The following is a 21,961-nucleotide window of genomic DNA, read 5'->3' on the forward strand; positions in this document are numbered from 1 at the left end:
TCCTCCTGTAGTGAGGCTATCTTTTGTCCTGGAGTTCTCCGTGTCAACAGGGTGCCTCCCTGTGTCCATGCTCTCAAAAGAAGGAGACGTTTACATTAATGTAAATGCAGAAATGCCCTGCTCCTAATCCACCCAGGTCACTCACTGGGCCATGTCATGGTATCCCTCAGAGGGGCTTCTCCGGGGGTCCCTCACGCGGTGTCCCTCACAGGGTCCCTCACACGGTTCCTGAGAGGGTTCCTCAGCGGAATCTTCACATGGGCTCTCATCGAGTCTCTCGAGGCGTTCCTCAAGAACTCGTGGATTAATTCCCACGGCCCCTCCCGGGGGGACCTCTGGGTGTCCTTTACTGGGGTCCCTCAGGGGGTCACTGACACGGCCCTGAGGGAGATCCCTCAGCGGGGCGCGGGGGTCCCTGACACGGCTCCAGGAGGGATCCCTCACTGGGTGCGGGGGTTCCCTCACGCGCCCCCGGGGAAGTGAGGGAACCCCGCCCCGCGCGCGCCGAGGGAGGGGCGGGCGCCCGGTCACGTGAAGGCGAAAGGAAGGGGCGGGCCTTACCCCCCCGGCGCGCGCCGCTCACGTGGTCACCGGGAGGCAGAGGCGGAAGAAGGCGCCGGTGGATGGGCGCGCGCGGGCGGGTGCGCGAGGGGCGCGCGGGGGGGCGGGGCCGCGAGGCCGCGCGCGAGCGCGTCGCGTCACGTGGGGAGGGAAAACGGCCCCGCGCGCGCGTGGAGGAGGAGGAGGAAGGCGGAGGTCACGTGACGGTCGCCCCGCGGGCCCGGCCCCGCTTTGTCCGCCCGGCGGTACCCCGCTCCGCGGGGACGGTCGGCGTCCTCCCGGGCCGCCCAGCCCCGGCCCGCCCGCCGACGGGTTGCGGGGGGACGCGGCTTTGCCCTACTTTCCGTGGCGGCCGCCCCGGGGAAGCTTCTCCCTGGCCTAGATCGCCGTCCCCCCCGCCCCCCTCCCCTCCCGCTCAGCAGGGCCGCGGGCGCGGGCAGCGCCCACCTGGCTGGGGAGGGGGCGCCCGCTTGGCCCCGGGAGAGGTGGGTTCTGTCTGCTCCCGCTGACAGCCGCGGGAGGGGGTTGGAGGTGCTGGTCTCCCTCCGGCTCGGGGGCATGAGAGGAAAGCGGGACCAGCTGGAGGAGCGGGGCTGGCGGCAGGAGTCAGGCCAGAGGGGAGGTGGAAGCTCGAGAAGTGAGCAAGTGGATGATGAAGTATCGATCTATGACTTTTTCAGGGCTTTACTTCCATGTTGTCGTTGCTCATCCCCTTCCCGGGTATTCCCTGGCTGGTGGTGGGGGGGTCACACCTACGGACAATAACGTATCAGCAGGTACAGTGGGTTACTTGAGGACATGGCAGTGAATGAACCGTTCCCTCTGTTAGCCTCCTCCAATTTAGTCCTTCCTTGCCATCGGCTGTGTGTGGTTGCATGGAATTGGGTGTCACGGCAGGGCTGACTTATGTTGCCTTTAAAAACAACAAAACCCTCTTCTGCAATTTCTCCTGCTGTTGAAGAAAATTGCAGCGGGGAAGTGAACTAGTAGGGATTCCTGTGCAAGAAGCTGGATGTAGGAAGGACCTGGTGCGTGTTTGAGTCTAAAGACAAGGGTCTGAACTCTCTGATGTGGAATAGGTTTAAAAGCTTGTGCTGGAATGTCTGCAGTGCTGTTGGATGCCACCTGGGAGCAGGGTGGACTGGTTTGAAGCTTCTCTCTTGGAAGTGTGTTAGCACCAGGAGTGTGGATGGGCACCCCTGGTTGTGTTCAGAGGAGCAGGGTGTCTTGTGGAGCAGATACTCAGGGATTTTTCTCCGTAGCAGAAACTATGGAGCTCTGTGAAGAAAAGCTATGGAAGGGAAGTGGAGGGGCTGTCCTGGCCTGAGAGCAGCTGGTTTTTTCCAAGTAGAGAAATTGGAGCTGGATGTGAGGGAAGGGAAGGGAGGGGGAGCAGTGCTTGCTATTGAAACAGAGCCCTTCACAAAAAATGGCAGCAGCTCAGCATCCTGGCTTTTGCTTTTTTAATATTTACCAGGCCCTTTTAGAAATTCCCTTGGTTGTATCACGTTCTCTAGTGGAATCTGGGTTTGGATTCCTACCTGGCTGACTCAGTATTTATACCTGGACCCAATCTCCCTGCAGTGGTTTGACCTAACTTCTTTAAAGAATTTATTTTTAACCTTACACTAGGTAACTTGAAAGCAGGCAAGGCTAAATCACTTTGCAGGTTTAATGATGTTTTGTGACTCCTGGAAATGAGCTGGCTTCTGTTTTTATGACCTCAATAATCTTGGTAATCTTGGAGGTGGGCATGAGTGGGAATTGGACAAGCTCTGTTCTACTACTATTCGTACTTTTATCAGAGTGTTGATTTTGAAAACTGTCTGTAGTAAAAAAATCATGATATTACTGAAATTTAGACTGTTTCAGTTGTTTTGGCCCATTCTCCATAAAGCTCCTGGTGCCATGACTTACAGAAAGGTTTGCTTGTTTGAGGGGACATGGAAGCTACAGCCTCACCACTAAGATCTAAGGAAGCTAGAGGGAAACCAACAAAATAGTCTTGTCTGTTACCAGAAGCTGTTAGTTTTAAACTTTTTTTTGTTTGTTTGGTTCTTCCATTTTTTTTGAAGCTGCTGTTCTAGAACCTACAAGTAGATTGTTGATGCTCTATATTTCTTCCATGAACTTTTATTTTAGGTGATTGTTTCCTTGTAAAATGCCATTTTTTGGCATTTATGCTTTATGTTTGTTGCTGGTGTTGTCCTATTGATATTGGTCATAGCAGAGTAACGTGCTGGTGAGCAGTGCTTAAAAGGTGTATGTGTCATGTACTGTTAATGCTCTATTAATAATCATCACTGAGAGTCTTACTATTAGTAGTAATGCTTACATGCAGTTTCAGTCACATTTAGTACCGGTACTTAGAATAGGAGCTTCATGAAAGACTAGGAGTAAAATTTCAGACCTGTTACGAATCTTTTTATTTGTCTTCATTTCTTATTTGGTTGAAGCACAGGGGCAGGACTCTGTACACCGAGTTCAGTGCTTTGCAACAGCCTTGTGTGGGCTTGCTGAAGGAGAAGCCAAGTGACTCGTCCCCTTGGTAAAATACAGATTAGAGAAACTGTGTTGTATTTGTATACTTCAGAATTATGGAATGGAAGGTGCTGGAGGAATTACAATTGATATGCACTGCGATGTTATTCTGCTACAGCTTTTGGTGAATTTTAGGTTTATTTCTCATACAGTCTGTTTACTTGTAGCCCATTGGGTCCTCTGTGCTTTTCAGAGAAGACCTAGTTTGGACTTGCACTGTTTTTAATATAACTTCCCTAAACAGGTTACATTCATTAAAGTGAGAGTTGGGATGAAAGGTTGTGAAATGCCTCCTTTGCAATTACTTCAGGTTCATATTTTACAAAAACTGTACAAAGGGTTTGTCTGTTTTGCTCTAACATGAAAGTCCACACTCTTTGATTTTGGCCATCTGCGCTGGGAGTCTGTTGGAACTCCCCATCCGCCTGGGGCTCCTGCAGGGCTGTTCCTTCCACAGGTGTGGTACCCTCAGCCTTTCTCTCCCCATTACTTCTCAGTGCTTCAGGGAGTAAACAGGGACTAAAGACAGGCAGTTTAAAGGTGGTATGGTCTGATGCCTGAGATCTCATGGCTTGCTCAGCCTGCTTTTACTACATCATAAATATTTTGCTGAGCATATTGTTTTACTTAAGTTCTCTTTAGATAGTAAAACCTGTAAAATAGGTTGTGTGAACAACTTAGTGCAGCTCCCTTGGATGGAGTTGTTTCTATTCTCAAAGCTATTGAAATTCTATTTCTTTTTGTCCAGCTTTCTTTGTGGAACCTCCACAATATTGTGGCTTCTTTTGAAGGTGAAATTGTCAAGCTTTTTTTTTTTTTTTTTTCCCACTCTCTTCCCAGGCATCTTAAATCAGTATTCCAACAGGTGAGCTTGGAGGACTCCTTAACCTGGCTGAGTGTAGCATTTTGCATTAAAAACAATGAAATGTTTCCCATGTTGAGAGATCTTTGATCTTTCTTGAGACTTAAGGTTTGCCTGAAGTAATATTCCGATGGTGAACTCTATGGTTTTGTTTTTCTGCAATATCATACAGGGAATACAATTTTCTGCTGTAGAAGATGCATGTTCAATGGAACTGGTGTTGCAGAATCATTCAGTGTGTGAATCTACAATTAAATGAAGAAAATACAAATACTTTGTTAACCTCCAGATTTGAATCACCAGGTTGTACTTTTAAAAACTGTTTCATTGTGGGGAGAAAAATGCTTACCTCAGTCTTTTAGGCCACCCTGTGCTTGAAGGTGTAGGATTTGAATTCACTAGTTATGACCATGCTCCTAAACATTTTTAATGGTTAGCTATAGAGAGAGGAAGTCTTTATGCATTTTTGTTGCATCTGGCATTGGTTTAATCTAGAACATTTCATTTGTGTTTCGTACTACTAAAATAGTGTTTCTGGAAGTATGATGATACTTTAGAGACTGTATTTAGATTGCTTTTGAGGAAGGAAAACACATTCTACTCCATTTGTTTTGTTTAGTGGTTTGAGGGTGGTGAATGTATAGTGATATGGAATGAAGCATATGGCTTCAGAAACATTTTTGCTTCCTGTTCCAGTTTGTTTTTAAATGTTAACTGAATTGTGGCTATTTTGTCCTTAGTACTTGGCTTTGTACTATTTCATTATCTATGTTTTTTCCAATTTGAAAGCTATTGCTGATTTATTTTTTCTCTGCTTTTCTTTGATTTTCAAAATCTTAAGTTGTCTTACACACAGTTTCAGCAACAGGAATCTGAAAGGAATCTGGGTGCCAAACCTTGCACTACTGTTGAGCTGTACATAGTATGTTGTATTCAAGAAACTCTGGTCTATGCATTTGATGGGTTGTGCCCCAAGGGATGGATGTGTGCTTTTATTTCAGCTTTCAGTCACACATTCTGGAGATCACTGACTTGTGATCCATTTTTGAGACTGACATAAGGGAGACCTAAGTTAGTGATGTTAACTTCGGGTGACTAAGTGTGATGAGGGGGAGCAGTACTGCACTTCCTGGTCTTGTGCTTCACTTTCTTTTATTAGCCACTGAATGAATTTCTGCATGGTTTGAACATGGGTGAAGTGCCAAGGGGTAGCTGTCTGAAATTTGTTTTAGAGAAAGATTGGAATAGACTTATGAGGTTGGTGAAGTTAAGTTCATAAGTACATAAAAGTGTTTGTTTTATCCTAAGTATTTGAGAAAACACTTTCTGGTACATATTTTCAACCTGTTTGGTTTCTTTGCTGTTTCTTGATCTCCAGATTAGCAGCAATGCCCAGGAACTCTTCTTTGCATCTTAGAAAAAGATGGTTATTACCTTTTTGAATAGTTCTCTGTTATGACTGCAAGTATGAAACTAATTTCAACTCCAGTTTTTGTTGTTTACCATTTGGTGTAGTAGTGTATGTTTCTGGATTTTGTCCCAGTTACTTCTAGCCTACCTGATTTAATTGAAGATTCTCTTGATTTTCTCTATACTACTGTTGGAGCAGAAATATTAGAGCTTAAGAATTGTCTCTAATGAAGCTTGTGGGGTGCTTTTGATAACAGCTTTTCTGTTAAAGGATTTTCTTGCCTTTTTACTTCACTTCATTATGGGCTGGCCTAGGCTGACAGGGACTTGCGGAGGTGTTGTAGTCTCCCCTTGCTCAAGCAGCACCATTTACAGCAGGTTGCCCTGGACTGTGTCTGAATGTGTTTTCAATATCTCCAGTGGAGACTCCGCCACCTCACTGGGCAACCTGTGCTGTGCCAGTGCTTGGTTGCCCTCGAGGCACAAAAGGGTTCCCTGCTGTTCACAGGGAGCCTCTTGTGTTTCAGCCCTTTGGCTCTGGTCCTGTCCCTGGGCACGCTGAAAACAGCCTGGCTGTGTGCCTTTCCTTCAGGTACTTGGACATATTGGTGAGGCACCACATCCCTCACAGGCTTTTTTCTCTGGGTTCAGCTGCTTGGCATAGTCACATCTGTAGTTCTTCAGGCAAACTCAGTTTATTTATGTCCTTACTAGCCTTTGAGAGAGAGGTGGATTAAGCATTGAATTATTATGGGTGGTGTGGTATTCACAGTAATTAATGATTCTTGGTTGGTTGAGAAATGGGTGGGTTTAGAGAAAGTACTGTGAAAATGCAGTAAGAGGCATATTTCAAATTTGAATAATTTCTGTGCTTGCAAATGAGGACTAATTGACTGTCCTGGTTCTAGCTGAATAGAAAACAATCATTCAGCAGTCTGTGAGGGAAGAAACAGGTTGAACACTTGATTGTCTGATAGCGATAAAATTGCCCAGGTCTTTTTTATTCTGTCTAAGAATTGCACAGATTGCAAATGATGACTTCAAGTACAATACATCATTTAGGAGAGGTTAGACTGAGTTCTTACTACATATTGAACTGTCCATTTTCTGAAGCTATGTACATCAAAAATATTTTTGGAAGTACCTTTTAATAAGACTAAAGCCCACACTTTGAAGAACTATGTGAGTCCAAAATTAGAAGTTAACTGGACCAGCCTAGTTTTTGTACTTGTGCAAGTCCAGACACCTTTCCCAAAGACTGCAAGACCCCCACAACTGTAGAGAAAGGTTGAAATAAAGTTAGATGGTTAAAATTACTTTCATAGTTAGAGTTATTGAATCTGGGAAGTGCTGGGATGACTCTTGTAGGACAGTCATCCAAGATGAAACATCACTGAGGTGTAGTTTCTGCTAGGAAACCTGTCTCAAATATTTGGATGACTTTGCTCCCTTGCTGATTCTGTGGATTGCTGGGGGGTGCTTTTGAGAACTTTCACCATGAGAGTGAGCGAAGCAAGAATGTGTATAACTTTCATATTGTTCCCAATAAACAAATCCATTACAATGACAGATCAAGAGAAGATGTTCAAGTGTTTCATTAGTTATGAAATGACTCGCCCACTATAAAATATGATAGAACATAATGCAAGAAACTGCAGAACCATCCCATTTCAGCTAATTTTACCACTTTAGTAAAATTGAACACAAAAGCATATTGAGGGAGGCATCTTGCTTTTCACGTGAAAACAAGGTGATGTTGAACATTTGAGCCAGACTGTGGTAACTGAAGGCCTTTCCACCCACCAAAAAAACAGGTAGCTGTTAGGAACTGGAACGGAATATAGGGGAAACAAATGAAAGAGTTGAATAACTGGAGTCAGCCTCATTTTCCTTCTTGGGACTTTGTTTAGGAGTGGTGAGCTGCCAGGAACTGTTTTTATGGCCATAGGTCCCCTTTATTGATGGACCCTGATTGAAAAGCTGACATATAACTTCCTCCTTTTCCAGTTGCTCCACAGTACTGAAGAAAAGTTAGGATCAGTTGTTAACGTGGACTTTTGGTGGTACTTTCTTTGACTTGACAGACAGGTTTTAGTGCAGTGTGTAAAGGGAGAAGGACAGAGCGAGTTGCTTGTGGAGGAGCAGGAGGAGGATATGGCTTGGGGCTAGTTACAAGACAGGTTTGGGGTGGGGGAAAAAGGGGGAAGAGTTTGGTATTCTTGATCTTGGTATGATGGGTTTCTACTTTGATTTATTTGTTCAAATTATTTGGAGCCTGGTTCATATAAGCAGAATCAGTAATGCTGGGGAACCTTAGGTGTGTCTTAACAAACAAACAAAATTCCTGCTTTGATGAACTGCACTGAAAGTGAGTAATGAAATAATGCCAGGAATGATCAGCCCCGGTGGAGTACTTGGGGGAGAGAAAGCGGTCTCTGTTCTCAGCATCCCATTTGGCTGTTAAATCTGCCTGGTGAATTATTTGACACTGAGACTATGTTTCAGTCCTTTGAAACGGTGTTGCTCTGTTAGTGTGTAGTGGATGTGCCTCTAGTAATGCTGACTGCAAAGCTGTGAGGTTGTTTTGCGTCTTACTTTTGGTATTCCTACAAATGTGTTTTTGTTCTGCATTTATGGCTGTGTGTAGTGTAGCACTGACAACTTGCTGTATCCCCCAGAAGCTTATATATGAACTATATATTTTAAGCTTATATATGAACTTAGATATGCTGGAAAGACTGAAAATGTTTTTTAAGATAATATTTTTTTTTCTTTTCTAGAACAGAAATGTTGAAGGGGATAAGCTATCTCTTCTGGCACTCAGTAATTCTGAGGAAAGTTAATTCTCTTGGTAGATTCACTTAGTCGTTCTGTTGAATAAAATAAGAACGTTACTACCTCTTATATTTCCTGAAAAATCTCAACTTTACGCTTCTCAGGTTCTCTACCAGTAACCTTAGTAAACATAGATCAAACATTGTGCTAAACTTTGCTAAAATGTATATATGAGCTTTATTGATTTTGTTATAATTAAAACCTAAAAGCATTAATCTGGAAAGATGGTAAAGCCTGAAAATGGAGCTTCTCACTAGGCTGCTTTATCTAAGTGCATGTTTGGGCATTATAACCCTATTGTATTTTATACTGGTATGGTGTTTATGGCTGGAGAGGTGTGGGGCTCTGCTTTCCTGAAATCCCAGGGACCAGCTGGGAGGAAGTGGTATGTTTAGTTCTTTGAGTACTTCGTGTACGTCGAAGAAGTGACCTCCCAAGGATTAAGTTTCAGGAATATATCAAAGCTTGTTGAAATACTGTCCTATAATATGTGTTCTTTATATCTCTTTTTCAAAAGTTATTTATTTATTTATTTAAAATCAGCCAAATTTCTAATTTAAGGAAAAAGTGGAAATATGCCCTCTGTTTAACTTAAAAAAAAATAATTAAAATATTAGATTGCCTGTTAAGGTTCAGATGAGGTTAAAAGAAAAAAGCTCCCCAAAAGTTCATCTTGAAGACGATGAAGGGAAAGTTTTCCAGTTGTGTTAAATTCAAATCATCACAGCTCCCAGAGACTTAAAGCTAACCAAAACACTATATGTCTGGAACTTACACTTTCAATTCTTGTACACAATTGGATATCTTGCTAAAGCTCTAGAAGAGTGCAGCTAAATACTTGTTTGTAGTGTAGTTTGACATCCGTGTACTTCTAATGGTTCAACAACTTGAATTTCAGTCATGGCAAAATGTTTGCTGACAAGTGAATTCCAGATAAATGTTTATTTAATTTCAGTTACCTCTGAAGTAAAACAACAGTCTTTAGTGTGTTCACATCAATTTGTAAGGTTGATTTTTTTTTTTTTTGATTCACCAGGTTTTGGCCTAGTTTTTCTTCTCCCTTAATGTTGTTGCATTCCTTGATCTCTGTTTTATTCCTCATTTCATTTTGTTAGGAACTGATAAATCAGTCAAAGGTTTGTATTCTCAAATGTACTTGCATATTAGAATATATATGAAAGTCTAACATAATCTCATATATGGAAGGTCTTACTCTTGGTGCTGTGTGTGCTAGGAATTTTCTGGGTTTTATTTGTTCTTTATACAAGATTTGAGATTTTAGAATGGTGTTAAGGGAAGTTATGTCTCTGGCTCTTAGAGTAAGATAATTCATTTAAACATACTTTTTCCTTCCCTTTCTTCTTTTTTTTGGCAAAATAAAATCTAAAAAAAGTGCAAAATGTTTTACTTGGAAATATTTACAACTCTTCAAATGGACTTTCATAATAAGTGGACATAAAAATTCTGTTCTTTTAAGTTGCTGTTTTCAGCAGTTGTATGTGTACTCTATAATATTTAAATGCAGTGTATTGAGAGTTGTTTTATCCCATTCTATCAGTCTCTTGTATTTGATCCTGTGCAGAAAATCCTATGATGTAGCTGCAAGCTCACCGTATCTTCCAACAAATCTCAAAAACTCAGTTCAGGGCAGTGTTCTTTTGAATATCAAACTAAGGTCATTCTAATGCCTTTTTCCTTAGAGTTTTAGAGCATAGCAACAGGGTTGGTAAGTATGGTTTTTCTAATATTAGACGTCAAAAACTGGAGGAACCAAAAGGACAGTATCTACTTAGATGAGGCTTGTATACTTTCAAAAAACCTACCCTAAAGCCCTGCAGAATGGCAAATTGCACTGTTCTGAATGTGAGACAATGAGCGGGTTTTTAGCATTTACCTTTTGCTGATTGCAGTTTTGGGTGATTGCTGTCTCTTGTGCTTTTTCCTTGATCAGAAGAAGTGTGTTACATTCTTCCTTTTAAATTTTTATTTTTACTTTATTCTACTGATTCAGGTTCTTACTAGTTTTCAAAAAGCCATATTTTGGATAGTATACTTATTGAATTTGAAAAATAGTCTTGTGTTAAATTGAGAAGACATTTAAGGCACAATACTGTTCTGCATTTTAAACTTGCCCACTATTGGTTTCTGAATTTATTTACAGTGTCATCTTGGCTATTTCAGCAAGTGTGCTTAGCAGCCCCATGCTGTGCTAGAATTTTTGAACAAGGCTCTGTAAATGACTGAAAATTATTACTGTATTAAAAAAGTTGTTACTTAAGTTGGTAATGCAATTTTTAGAACTTGTAATATCTTGTCTTGCTTATTCCTTGCTCATCCTTTGCTTGATTTCTGTGTACATACAGCTTTCTTGTTTGCTTGGAGAAAACTGACGTTTACAACACGTCTTCTGAAATGGTTTTCAAGATTGTTGTTGTCAAAGCATTTGTTTAGTGAAGTTTTTATAGGTGCAGTGTTCTCTCTGTAGCTGGTACCTGTGATATTTTAATGCTGTTGCTAGAGTTGAACACTGCGGTTAGCACAATGTGTATTCCAGGTGCAGTCTCAGAATTCATATGTGTACTGATGGTGAGGTGTACAGTTAGAATAAATAAGCTGTTTCAGGAGCTGGGCATAAAGTACAAGTCCATTTTGTTTCAGAAGTGAGTAACTTCATCTTGCAGGAAAGTGCTTGGTCTTTCAGACTTTCAGTGGTAAAATGGACGGGTCACTACTATCTTCTTGGAATGTTTTAGAAAACACATTTTCTACTTAGGCATTTTAATATTGCCTTGTACTGTACATAAATGTGTTGTACCTGTGTGGAACAGGGACTGTGATTCATTCCTATGCCGTACTCAACTAACTCAGACTACAAAAATATGTTAGAAGGAACATTAACATGATGAAGATAAGGGAATACATTAATATGAAAAGGAATTTTTTTTAATGGCTTAACAATAGAAAAGGAGTTTTGAAGAAAAACGTTATATACTTGTTCAGATTTTGTGAACTTAAAAAGACAGTATTATTCTTGCCCTTGGGTGAATTTTATTGTGAGCTGGTTTGGCTTGGAAAGAAGTGGCAGAGGAGAATGACAGCTTCCTACTGGAGACAACAAACACAAATAACATTTAAGTCACACCAGATTAGCAGATGAAGGTACAGGTGGAGCTGGAACAGCGGCCATGGGTCTTAGAAAAAGCATACAGGTCATTCTCCACCCCATTTACGTTTAGAGAGAAAGTAAATACTGAATTAAATACAGTAAAACTGTAGGCAGTTTGATGCTTTATGGGAGCACCTTGTTTCTTTGATATCTTCCTCAGAAAATTTAAGAAACGAAGAAGTGAGAGATGAATTTAATTTTGATTTAATTTCAAGGGTGAGAACAGCCTGGATGATTGTATTTGTGGTGTTGGATTGCATTCTGCATAGAGAATTCAATTTTATTTGCCTGCTCCTTTCTAGCAAGTTTTAGGTTGTAAAGATAATTAATCCTTCCTCTTTTTCGAAAGTTTGGTATCATTTTGGTGCAAATGAGATAGACCTGACCTGACTTGAGTTCTAGACTGATTAAAGCACTGAATTTACACATGACATCAAATTGAGAAGCTGTGGTTGTGAGGAAAATAATACTCAAAATCAGGTGGGAAAGCTTGAGGTAAACCCATGGTTTCTGACTGAAGCAAGTTACCATGAGGAGTAGTATCAGAGGAAGCTTGTCAAACCTGCTTTTTTAAAGCAGGTAACAATAGTTGTGACTGTAGAAAGAGCAATCCAGAGGTGACAGAGAAATGGAAGAGATCTTTGATCGCTTTTAGTTCTTGGTGCTTTTTAAGTTGTTTTTGAGCACCTGACAGTAAGTTTGTAAAATGATTTCACTCACTTCTCACAGTGTTTAACGTAGAAATGCTAAACTGAGCCAAATCGCTGATAGTTTTCATTAAGATGTGGTGTACAGTGATTGTGAAGAAAGGAAATGGTTAACACTGCCTTGCAAATTATTATTTCTTTTCATCCTTCTGAAACTTTAAATTCAGACAATGTATGTCACTGCAAAAACAAAAAAACAGCTGGAAATAAAAGCTTTTTTTGTTTCGGTGGATATTCCTGCCTAAGATTAGTCTTGAGAAGTATCATAATCTGGGAGAAAAAATACAGGTAGATGTGGAATATTTTGCTTTATTTAAAAGTGGTTTTCTGCAAGACTCCTAGCTTTCTTTGGTCTTTTGAGTATAAGAATGTATCACAAGGAGTGGTTTGTGCTGCTGGTCTTCCCTTGGTGTCTAGTTCAAGGGTTGGGCTCTGTACAGGTAGGATACTGAGCTGTTTGGTGCTGCTACCAGAACTGAAGCTAAAATCAGAAACCTGCTATCACATTTTATAGGTACAGCATTACTAATTACAGAGTGCATTTCCTTCTATATCACTTGTGGCTTGTAATTTCAGCATTGCTTATTTTTTTGTGTGTGTGTTGCAATGTGATCTGATGAGTGGCATAAGTCTAAATTAATCCTGCCCTCCAAAAACTTCTGTGGTGGCACTTTCTACTTTGTCCCTTATTGTCAATTCTAGTGTGAATTAAATAGGGGCCTTTTTTTTTGGATGCAGTTGAGTGTGTTTCTGCAAGTGTGACAATGTCTGTGCTCTTGCTTGGCTATTTTTAGTCCTCTTGCTTGTATCTGTTTCTATTCAAAGAATTCCTTTGGAAGCTGTTCCAGGAGCGAGTGGTTTGATGACGCTGGGGGAGGCAGGGAAAGTGCAGGCAAGGAGTGTGTTCGTGATCTGGCAGCGAGATGTCCGATGTGCAGCGCTGCTTCCTGTCTGAGCAAACTGTTCCAAGAGAATTCCCCCTGCTGAGTATTGTGCTGCCAGGTGTTACCTGGTTCTTGGTGTCATTTGGAGTGCTTGGGTTTCTACTTGAATCTTACTACTTGAATTGTTTTCCTGTGGAAATAACAACTAATTTTAGAAGCTGATCAGGTATGGGCTGTTACATCAGAGCAGGTAACTGAAGTATGCATTTCTAGCATTTGAAAGCCAAAGCCAGCTGTTCCAGTACTTGTTCTTCCCTGCTCTGTTTTTTCTTTTTTAATTTTCTGAAACAGCTTATTCTGGATTAGCTTTCCCAGTAAGTTGGTTTAAAAGTTTTCACTTGTTATTTAACAGCCCTTTTTTTTTTTTCTTCTTTGTGGTTGCATGCCTTACTCATCTTGTGAGTATGCAGTAGCTGTTCATTATAATGGTAGAGATAAGTGGGGGTGATCCATTGAAATTTTTTTTGGTTTTTAAGTGTTGTATCTTACAGTTGATAGTATTGACAAATTGATGGAAGCCTGAGTGGTGTGTTTGCTGACAGCTCAAGCTTTAACTGTTCTGGAAGTGTCCTGCTGACATTGTCACAAGAAGGGCAGGGAACAGTGGTTTTGAGACAAATCAGTCACAGTTAGTATAGGAAGGTCATCAACCCTTTGCAGCTCCAGTAGTGTATTCAATCTTATCTGAGATGCTTTGGCCACTTAAGTATTTTTTTTGTGTTGTAGTATTGATGGCTTAACGAGAGTGTGGCCCGAGTTCTTACGTCCTTTTGTGTATTCTTTGAAGAGAACATCTGTATCTTGTATAATTGGTACTCTGCAGCTGTTTTCCCACCTGCATGTATATGGGTATGCCCTGAGCCCACCTGGGCTTTTTGCTGATCCCAGGATTCATCTCAGGCTGGAAAGCTTTGGAAATTACTGCAGTCTGAAGAGGCTTTGCCTTGTGATTCTTTTAGTGGAGAGAGCCATTCAAAGAACTTCCAAGTCACTCAGCTCTATTTTCCTCAATAGGCTTGTCTGGATTTCCTCCTTTCCCCCTCAGAGGGGATGCTGTGACGTTTAATGAGCTGGCAGAGTAAACAAACCTTGTCAAGGTGTGGCTTTTAATAGGGAATGGGTGGATGTTTAATTGTGTTATTCCTCTAAAAGTGAAATCCATAGATGACTGGCAAAAGTATTGAATATTTGGTTGTGCATACAAAATCATTAAAGATGGTTATGGGTGAATAAGTTGTTTTGAACTAGTTTGAATCTATTTTAATGCCTGAAGCTGAATGTAAACGTACACTTCTGTAGCTGGAGGAAAAGACTGTATTTTAGGTTAACATAAGCTGTGTTAGTGTAGCTGTTCTGATGTTGATTATACCTCCTCTTCTTTGGACAGAAGCACCTCCAAATCTTAACCATGCTCTTCACTGCAAGTTACTAACTGGATGCTAACAGGTCTTAAGAGGTTGAACATAAAGTGTTCCTCAGTAAATGTGATAGAAGCCTCTTTTCCTGCAAGATAATTATATATTCAAATATATACCTTACTTCAAAACTCTGCTCTGAGGTTTGTTTTTCTTTTTTGTTTTGTTTTTAAAATGCCTATAGGGAATTATTTCTAATTTTTTTGATTGCACGCAGTGGGCTTGACCAGGATCAAGTCATGCTCTACTGGAGCCCAGAAGAACAAAATACATTTCTACCTGTGCTGTAATGATGCCTGTCTACTAAAAAGCAAGTTCTCCCTTTCGTCATGAACTTGATCCCTGTCTCTCCTGTCAGATTCAGCAGTTGTATAGCCAGATAGTTTTCCACTGGATATGCTTGTTGCACTGACTGATTGTTTTGTTTTAGAGGTTTTAGTTTGCTCCTGGGTGAGCTTACTGAACCCACTCCCTCTGCAGCTGCAGGATCATTAGCCTGATTGAAGGAAAGGAGCAATATTTTGTGGTTAAGGAGTGGGGGAGCAGGCATGCCATTTCTGGTGATTGCTCACAGTTGTGTGGTATTAGATGTGAGCTGGTACTTGATTTTAATGGAACAAACTGTTTGGGTTCTGCCCAAGTATGGATTGAACTTCAAGTGAATATACAGCCAGATCCCAAATGGGAACTAAAACTCCAGTCCAGCCATGTTTTTTTTTTACCTTGAATGTGTTCAGCCATCCTTTACTTGTTAGAGAGACTTCAGGAGGGCTGTGTTGGTTCTGGTTGCAGACGATAATGATTTTCAACTCTGAAAAGACTGCTAGTTAGTTTTTTTTCCCCTGGCTACAATAAACTTTTTTTTTTTTTTTTCTAAATACTAGTTAATGTTTTTTTCCAATTCTCCTGGTTAATGCAGTGAATGATTCAGTTGGAGCTAGTGTAGCAGTCATGGAATGAACAGCAAGTGTACCATGTATTGACTTGGCTAGTATTTTCTTTTATCTCCTGAGGTACCTTTCCTTCTGTCACAAGAGGAAGTTATTATGTTAGTGGGTGTGCAAGCACCACCTGAGCCCTTGTGTATACTCCCTGACCTGAGATACTGATGGAGTTGACAATTCAGGGCAGCATGCTGTGTGGTCAGTGATGAGAATGTTATGTCTTCTACCTTGGCTGCTGTTAGAGAAATTTCACGTAAGAAAGTCTTTTCTCTGACAGAGGCAAGAAATGATCTTCAGTCAAAGATGGCAGGAACCTCTATTTTTCCTTTCAGGTCTTAGAATATTTGGACAGGCCAAAACTTTCCTTGAAATAGTTCTTAGCAGACAAATGTACTTGAAAAGTGAACTTGCTGTTGCCTCTTCCTCAGGGGATCCCCATGATGGCTGGTTGTCAAAGAGAATTCCTGTTTCCTATATATTTCATTTTTATTTGGGCCAGTGCAGCCTTTTTTTGTTTTGTTCTGTTTTGGTATGGTAGGTTTGGGGGTATTTTGGATGTTGTGGGGATTTTTTTTTTTTTTTAAGGTTTGTGGTTTTGTGTGGTTTTTTTTTCTTTTTTGTGTGTGTGTGTGTGGGGTTTTTTTTGTTTGGTTGGTTTTTCGTTTTTTGTTTGGGTAGGTGGGTTTTTTTTGTGTGTTTGGTTTTTTGGTGTGTTTTTTTTTTTTTGTTTTTTTTGTTTGCTTTTATTTAGTTTTGGGTTTTTTTGGTTGTTTGTTTCATGGCAACAGTTGTGGTCTAATCTCTGTTATCTAGTTCTGATAGCCCGGAGTATGGTGCTTAGAAAACAATGTGCTGTTTGTCTGTGTCTTTCTGTTCCTTGAAATTTCAGCACAGTTACTCATAACTCTTGGTAACTAGTGCATTTTACAGGTCCTTGCGAACATGGGACTTACTAGTTCAGGGAGCAGAACTTGATTCCTTGTAGATACTGACATCTGAAACATAAGGTCAAGTGCTCTGAATGTTTTAGGGCATTCACTGCCTTTGATTGTCCAGAGTCACTCAGGTGCATACAGACAGCAGGGGAGCTGGGTAAGTTTTGCTACCCAGTTTTTTACAAGTCTGGAGATTGACTTGGCTGTGTGAAAGGTAAAGTCCTAGGTGGAAGTCAGTCAGACTTCTCTGATTTTGGTGTGATTGATTGTCTTACTTTTTTTTTCTGGTAAATACCAGTAAAGTTGCCTTTCTTCCTTCAGAAATTTCTGTAGGAATAAGGATACATGTTGCCTCAGAAGCTCCAATATTTTTAAATAAATAATGAGGACAAGTCTACAGGATGTCTATTGAGTGTAGCTGGCAGATTTTTGATTAAAACTAGAAGAGTCACCAGTATATACTGAAATGTGAAGCACATCTCTCAGTCAGACACACTGGACAATAGGAAAAAAATAAATACTCTGAGAGGATTTAAAAAGAAAATGTTAATTATAATACCTAACTTCCATGGTTGAAACATGCTCTACTATTGGAAAATTTGCCATGTTCAGTCCCTTGTCCACATCATGCTTTTGGGCTCTCAATATGTGACCAGCTTTTGCCTAACTCCAGTTTTTTGAGGAGGAGCACTTGCTCTTCTGAAACTTCTAGCAAGTGCTGTCTGTTATTTGTAAGACCTATTTGTGTATTTCTTTGTCTTATTTTGCATGGCACATGATTAGGAGTTCTAATGCTTCAAATATTTTTTTTTCTGGTATTAAAGAGAAATTTTTGGTTTTTGCAGATGGGAATGTGTTCTTAGCTAATTATAGATTTGCCTAGCAGGATAATTGTTTCAAGTAACAACTTGGAGGGTTTTCAAAAAGTGGGTAAGAGTAGTCACTTGGTTATTGGTTACAGTTTGTTAACACGACTTGTTTATGTATTAGTTTGTATTTGTGCCGGTATTCAGACTGTCCCCAGCAATACTCTTTCCTTGGTAAAACACAAAAGCATGCAGATAGTACAGCTTCTCTCTCCTTTGGTGTTCTGCCAGTGATGCGGGTCAATATTTTTCCTATTTGCCATAGAAGACTGTAAGATGAGACATGAGTTCTCCCAGGATCCATAAACTCACGTTCAGTGTAGTTGCTTGGGGCAATACAGACCCTGAGTCATCAGCATGGTTCCTGAGGAACATCTGACTCCTGCAAACTCTTCCTGTTTCAATCAGCAATAAAGATGGTGAGATGCTTTGGACAACAGCACTCGAGGGAAATGCATTACATCGATGCTTTGCAGACATAATTTTTTCCACTGTTCTTTTTCTTCCTGCTCATAAAATTCTACAGCTGGAGCAGTAAAATCTGAGCTCACTGTACATGTACAGTCATTATGCCCTCCTGAGGCAGTGTCCTGCAGCCTTTTCCCAACCCTGTCACTGTGAGAAATCTTTGACTGGTAGCTTTGTATTTTGAATACAAAAAAGCAATCACATTTTTAAGGTGTTCACAGAAGTCTTTCCATGGTTTGTCACAGCTCCTTGTCCAGGAATCAAGAATGTAACTTGAGACTGCCTCAGGAAAGGAATTGAAACTGCAGTTTTTTTTTCAGCTGATGGAAGTGAATATTTGACTTCTGGAGGAATCTTGAAAGTCAGTTGCTATTGCTGTTGCTATTGCTGTGTCTGTTCCTGGAAGTTAAGTAATAGATTTCCTGTATCCTGGGGGCTTGCAACCATGTCAAATCAACTTTTGTTCTCTGTATTCCTAGGTTTTCTGATTTCTAAGTCTAAGAGGCTTAGAGCTCTTGCTGAAGGAAGATGGAACAACAGATCAAAGAAAACATCATAATAGCTTTTAAAACCTGCTATTTGTATTGTTATTTCTTCAGTTAATCTTGGATTATTTGCCTTTCTCTTTTCCTTCTAAAATCCAAAACGGAAGCACAACTAAATGTGTTGGATAAGACAAGGGATGAAGACTTTGGAGGAGGGGAATTTGGTAGTTTTAGGAAGGGTTAAATGATAATATATTGTTACTGCTTTTGTAAGCTAGAATAATCCTTGCTGTTACACATTACTAGAGCTGCAGTTGTAGTGCAGGTCCTTGGACTAAAACATGCTGTACAGAGAGAAAACTAAAACAAAGGACTGAGAGTTGGGATGGTTTTCATCATAGATTCTTCTGTTGCTTTCCATTTTTATTGGAATTTTTTTTTAAATGAAGTCATAACTAATGATAAAGGCATTTTTAAATTTTAGTTTTGTTTGGGTTTTGGTTTTTGTTTGTTTTTAAATTAGTAAAGACAACCTTGATCTGTGGGTACTAGGTTACATCAGTGAAAAAAGAAACAAAGGTTACAGGAATCTTGTGTATCTTCATTGTCATAAGAGAATACAGACACTTTTTTACACAAGAATTTTGGGAAGCCCTCTCTTTTTAATACTTTCTCCTTTTTTTTCACTAGTGCTCTGTACTAATGTATAGAAAGTGATGAAACTAGTACTAGTTTCATTTAATATTTTATATGTTTCTTCAAATACAGCTGTTTTGGTTGCTTATTAGAATTGCAGTGTCTGCAAGGTCAGGTATTAACTGCTGGTGGGGGACTTTGGCACTGCACCAGATGCTGACATGGAAACTGAAGCATCTGCTTGCCTGAATAACTTTTAAATCTTTACTAAACAGTTTTTAATTAAGAGTTTTCTTCCTCCCAATCTCAGATCATATTTCCTCATATTATCTACAGTTAAAATTAAGTTCATCAGTTTGTGATATTCTGCTCATTACTGTGACAGCAGCCTGCCAAACAGACTTGATGAATATGAGGAGTTGGAGAGAATAAGAAGCTGCTTTGTGACCAAGGAAATGTTCTTGTTCAGCCCCATGTAATTAATTAATAATATCTTACTTATGCTCAAAACAGTTGTCACTGTGATAATTTGGAGGCAGTGGCTCCCTGCTGCCTGTTGCTTCTTACTCTCAGTAGGTGTGTTTGGGTGTGAAGCCTCAGCCATGTGTCTCTGCTCAGTGCAGTGTCTGGGGTGGAGCGTGGCCCTCCATCTCCTGTCTGGACACTGGCAGTAGACAGTGGGAACCAACTTAAGAGGAAGTAAAATAACAGTATTTTGAAAGTTCTCTTTTTATCAGGCTGCCAGTTGTGCTTTTAAGAAGACTAGATTGTATCTGATGGATTACAGCATGTCCTTGTTGGCTTGTTGGGGACTGTCAAACTGAGTGTGGGGCTCCACACTTGCCTGAAGCAAGTACAAGTCCATACTGCTGCCTGTACCTTTGCTGGCCTTTTTTTTTTTCTGGTTCTAACCTGCCAAATTGTGCTGCTCATGTACCACACAATCAGGAGGATGAAGATCTCTTTTAAAAACCCCATTAAGCTGTTCAGGTTGTTTGAGCTCTGTTCCCACAGCAGCCTGATCTTTTTGTGCTATGTTGTCTCCCAGAAGTGTTTCAGCCATTTGTGTGCGTTCCTTTTTCCTTGAAGTATCCTTTCATCCTGAAGAACAAATACGGCTTAAGCAGTAGTGGGACAGACACATGCTAGGAAAAGGAGAAGAGACACAATCTGCTTGAGGAACCATAGATTGCCTGGCTGCCAAAATGTAGGGTGTAGTTCAGCATGTGCTATGAAAACAAAATTTTTTAATGTGTCCTGCTGTCCTGTGTAAAATATGAATCACCATATTTTCAGTGGCTTTGGTGGTATTGGGGGAAATTGCACTGACAGAAATATCAAAATTCATAGGTACCATAATAAATATGATGTTAATTCAGAAATTATGAACAAATTGAGACCCAATGGAGTTACATTTTCTCAACAAATCTTAAGGCACAGTGGGCTGATTCAGAACAACCATATATGAAACTATAACTTTCAGAGAAGCTAGTGCTCTCTTGTGTGCTGTATTCAGGGATTTTTGCATTGCTCATTGTGCGAGTTTGAATTGTGATAAGCAGTCTGATCCTTGGAAAAAGAAACACTAAAAAATCCCAACAAAACAAAAAGCTAACTCAAGGGTCATTATTAGTCTATATAAATTGAAATTTTTGGATGTTGTCAGTCCAGTCAGCGAAGCTTATAAAGAAGATTTTAACACAAACAGCTAGAGTAATACCACTGCAGACTCAACTGAAAATGTCCATATGTCTTTAACGTATCAGTGAATGGCCATGAGGAGATTGTCAGTGATAAACATTGAATTTGCTGCCCAGAGCCTCTCCACATCTTCTTTATATCTTGCTGCATTCCATAGAACATGGTGTCAGTAGCTCAGGTAACTTTTTCTTTTGGCTGTATCTGGCCTTTTTGTCAGACACAATGCTCTGAAGGTCTACGTGTTCCGAGCCTTAGAACACAATGCACTTAGACTACTTTAAGGGGCTGTGAGATAGATTTGCTTTGCTCAGGGCATTCAAAAAGTTGTAGAAACACAATATTCCAATTCAGCTTATGACTGCAGTCAGTTTCTGATCAAGTGTATTTCTTATGGAAATATACTTTCCTCTCAGATATTAGAAGCACTATTGAATACTTTAGCTAGTACATAAATAAATTCAATGTCAGGTTTCAATTTTGACCAACAAGAATGTGTTTCTAAAGTCAGGAAGAGATTTAGGTGATAATGTAGTTAATTGTCCTTTTGACAATTAACCTTTGACCTTTGTAGGTGCGGCTCCAGAGCATCATGAATTGGTATTTCAACTGAAGCATCTTATTGCATCTTTAATTGTTGAATGCGCATTACTTGTGACTGCCAGTGATTCAGTTGGGTGTTGAACAGGTCCCAGTCCATGGGATTGCAGTGTGCTTATCTTCCTGAAGAAAGAGGAGACTGAGGGGAGGCCTCATAGCAGTCCACAACTTCCTTGTTAAGGGGAGGAGGAGGTAGGAGAGGCAGACACTTATGTCTGTGTGGTGACCAGTGACCTGAGGGAATAGCCTGGAGTTGTGTCATGGGTGCTTTTCTTTGGGTATTACAGAGAAGTTCTTCACCCAGGGGGTGGTTGGGCACTGGAACAGGCTCTCCAGGAAAGTGGTCACAGCGCCTGACAGAGCACAAGAAGTGTTTGGACAATAGTCTCGGACCCGTGGTGTGACTTTTGGGAATTGTCCTGTGCTGGGCCAGGAATTGCACTAGATGATCCTGATGGGTCCCTTCTAATTGAGCTTATTATGTAATTCTGTGTTATTGTGTGCTGAGCTCAGTGCTAGGCAGCTGTTGCCCTGGCAAGTTTTGTGCTTGCGGCCTGCTCATATAATGGGACTGCAGTAGAAGCACTTTGCTGTTTGTTTGCACATCTCCTTCTGCCCAGGTACAGCTCTTGCAAGTTGTCCTTACTTCAAAAAATTTGCAGTTTTACTTTCTAGCCTTATGGGGACAGAAACCAGGCAGCTGAACATGACCATTCTAACCATTTGAAAGATCTGTTACCAGTTACCATAGCTGCTATAAACCATGCTCATGGATTAGTCCTGTGCTAAATGCTGTACAAACAGGGGGTATAATGTCTTGTTTCAAGGTAATTTTTAATACTAGAGAACAAGTAAGAGTGAAAGCTGAGAGCCACAGATGGGGTAACA

At 40.6% G+C, this 21,961-nt stretch overlaps 1 protein-coding gene across 11 annotated transcripts in view; it reads left to right on the top strand.

Annotated features, from left to right (window-relative positions):
• Positions 1-554: 554 nt before the first annotated feature.
• The window catches only part of UBAP2 (ubiquitin associated protein 2), a 71,932-nt gene continuing 50,525 nt past the window's right edge, over positions 555-21,961 (top strand). For 2 of the 11 annotated variants that reach the window (XM_039704507.1, XM_039704508.1), the window contains exon 1: positions 1,190-1,337. In XM_039704507.1, coding sequence (XP_039560441.1) covers positions 1,211-1,337 — 127 coding nt within the window. In that variant the 5' untranslated portion in view covers positions 1,190-1,210. Of the gene's footprint in view, positions 642-802; positions 1,047-1,186; positions 1,338-21,961 lie in introns of those variants that run through there. The other 9 variants (XM_039704504.1, XM_039704505.1, XM_039704509.1 and 6 more) reach the window with 7 other exon arrangements.

Source organism: Passer montanus, unplaced genomic scaffold, assembly GCF_014805655.1.
Source record: "Passer montanus isolate IOZ18808 unplaced genomic scaffold, ASM1480565v1 scaffold176, whole genome shotgun sequence".
Classification (NCBI taxonomy): Eukaryota; Metazoa; Chordata; class Aves; order Passeriformes; family Passeridae; genus Passer; species Passer montanus.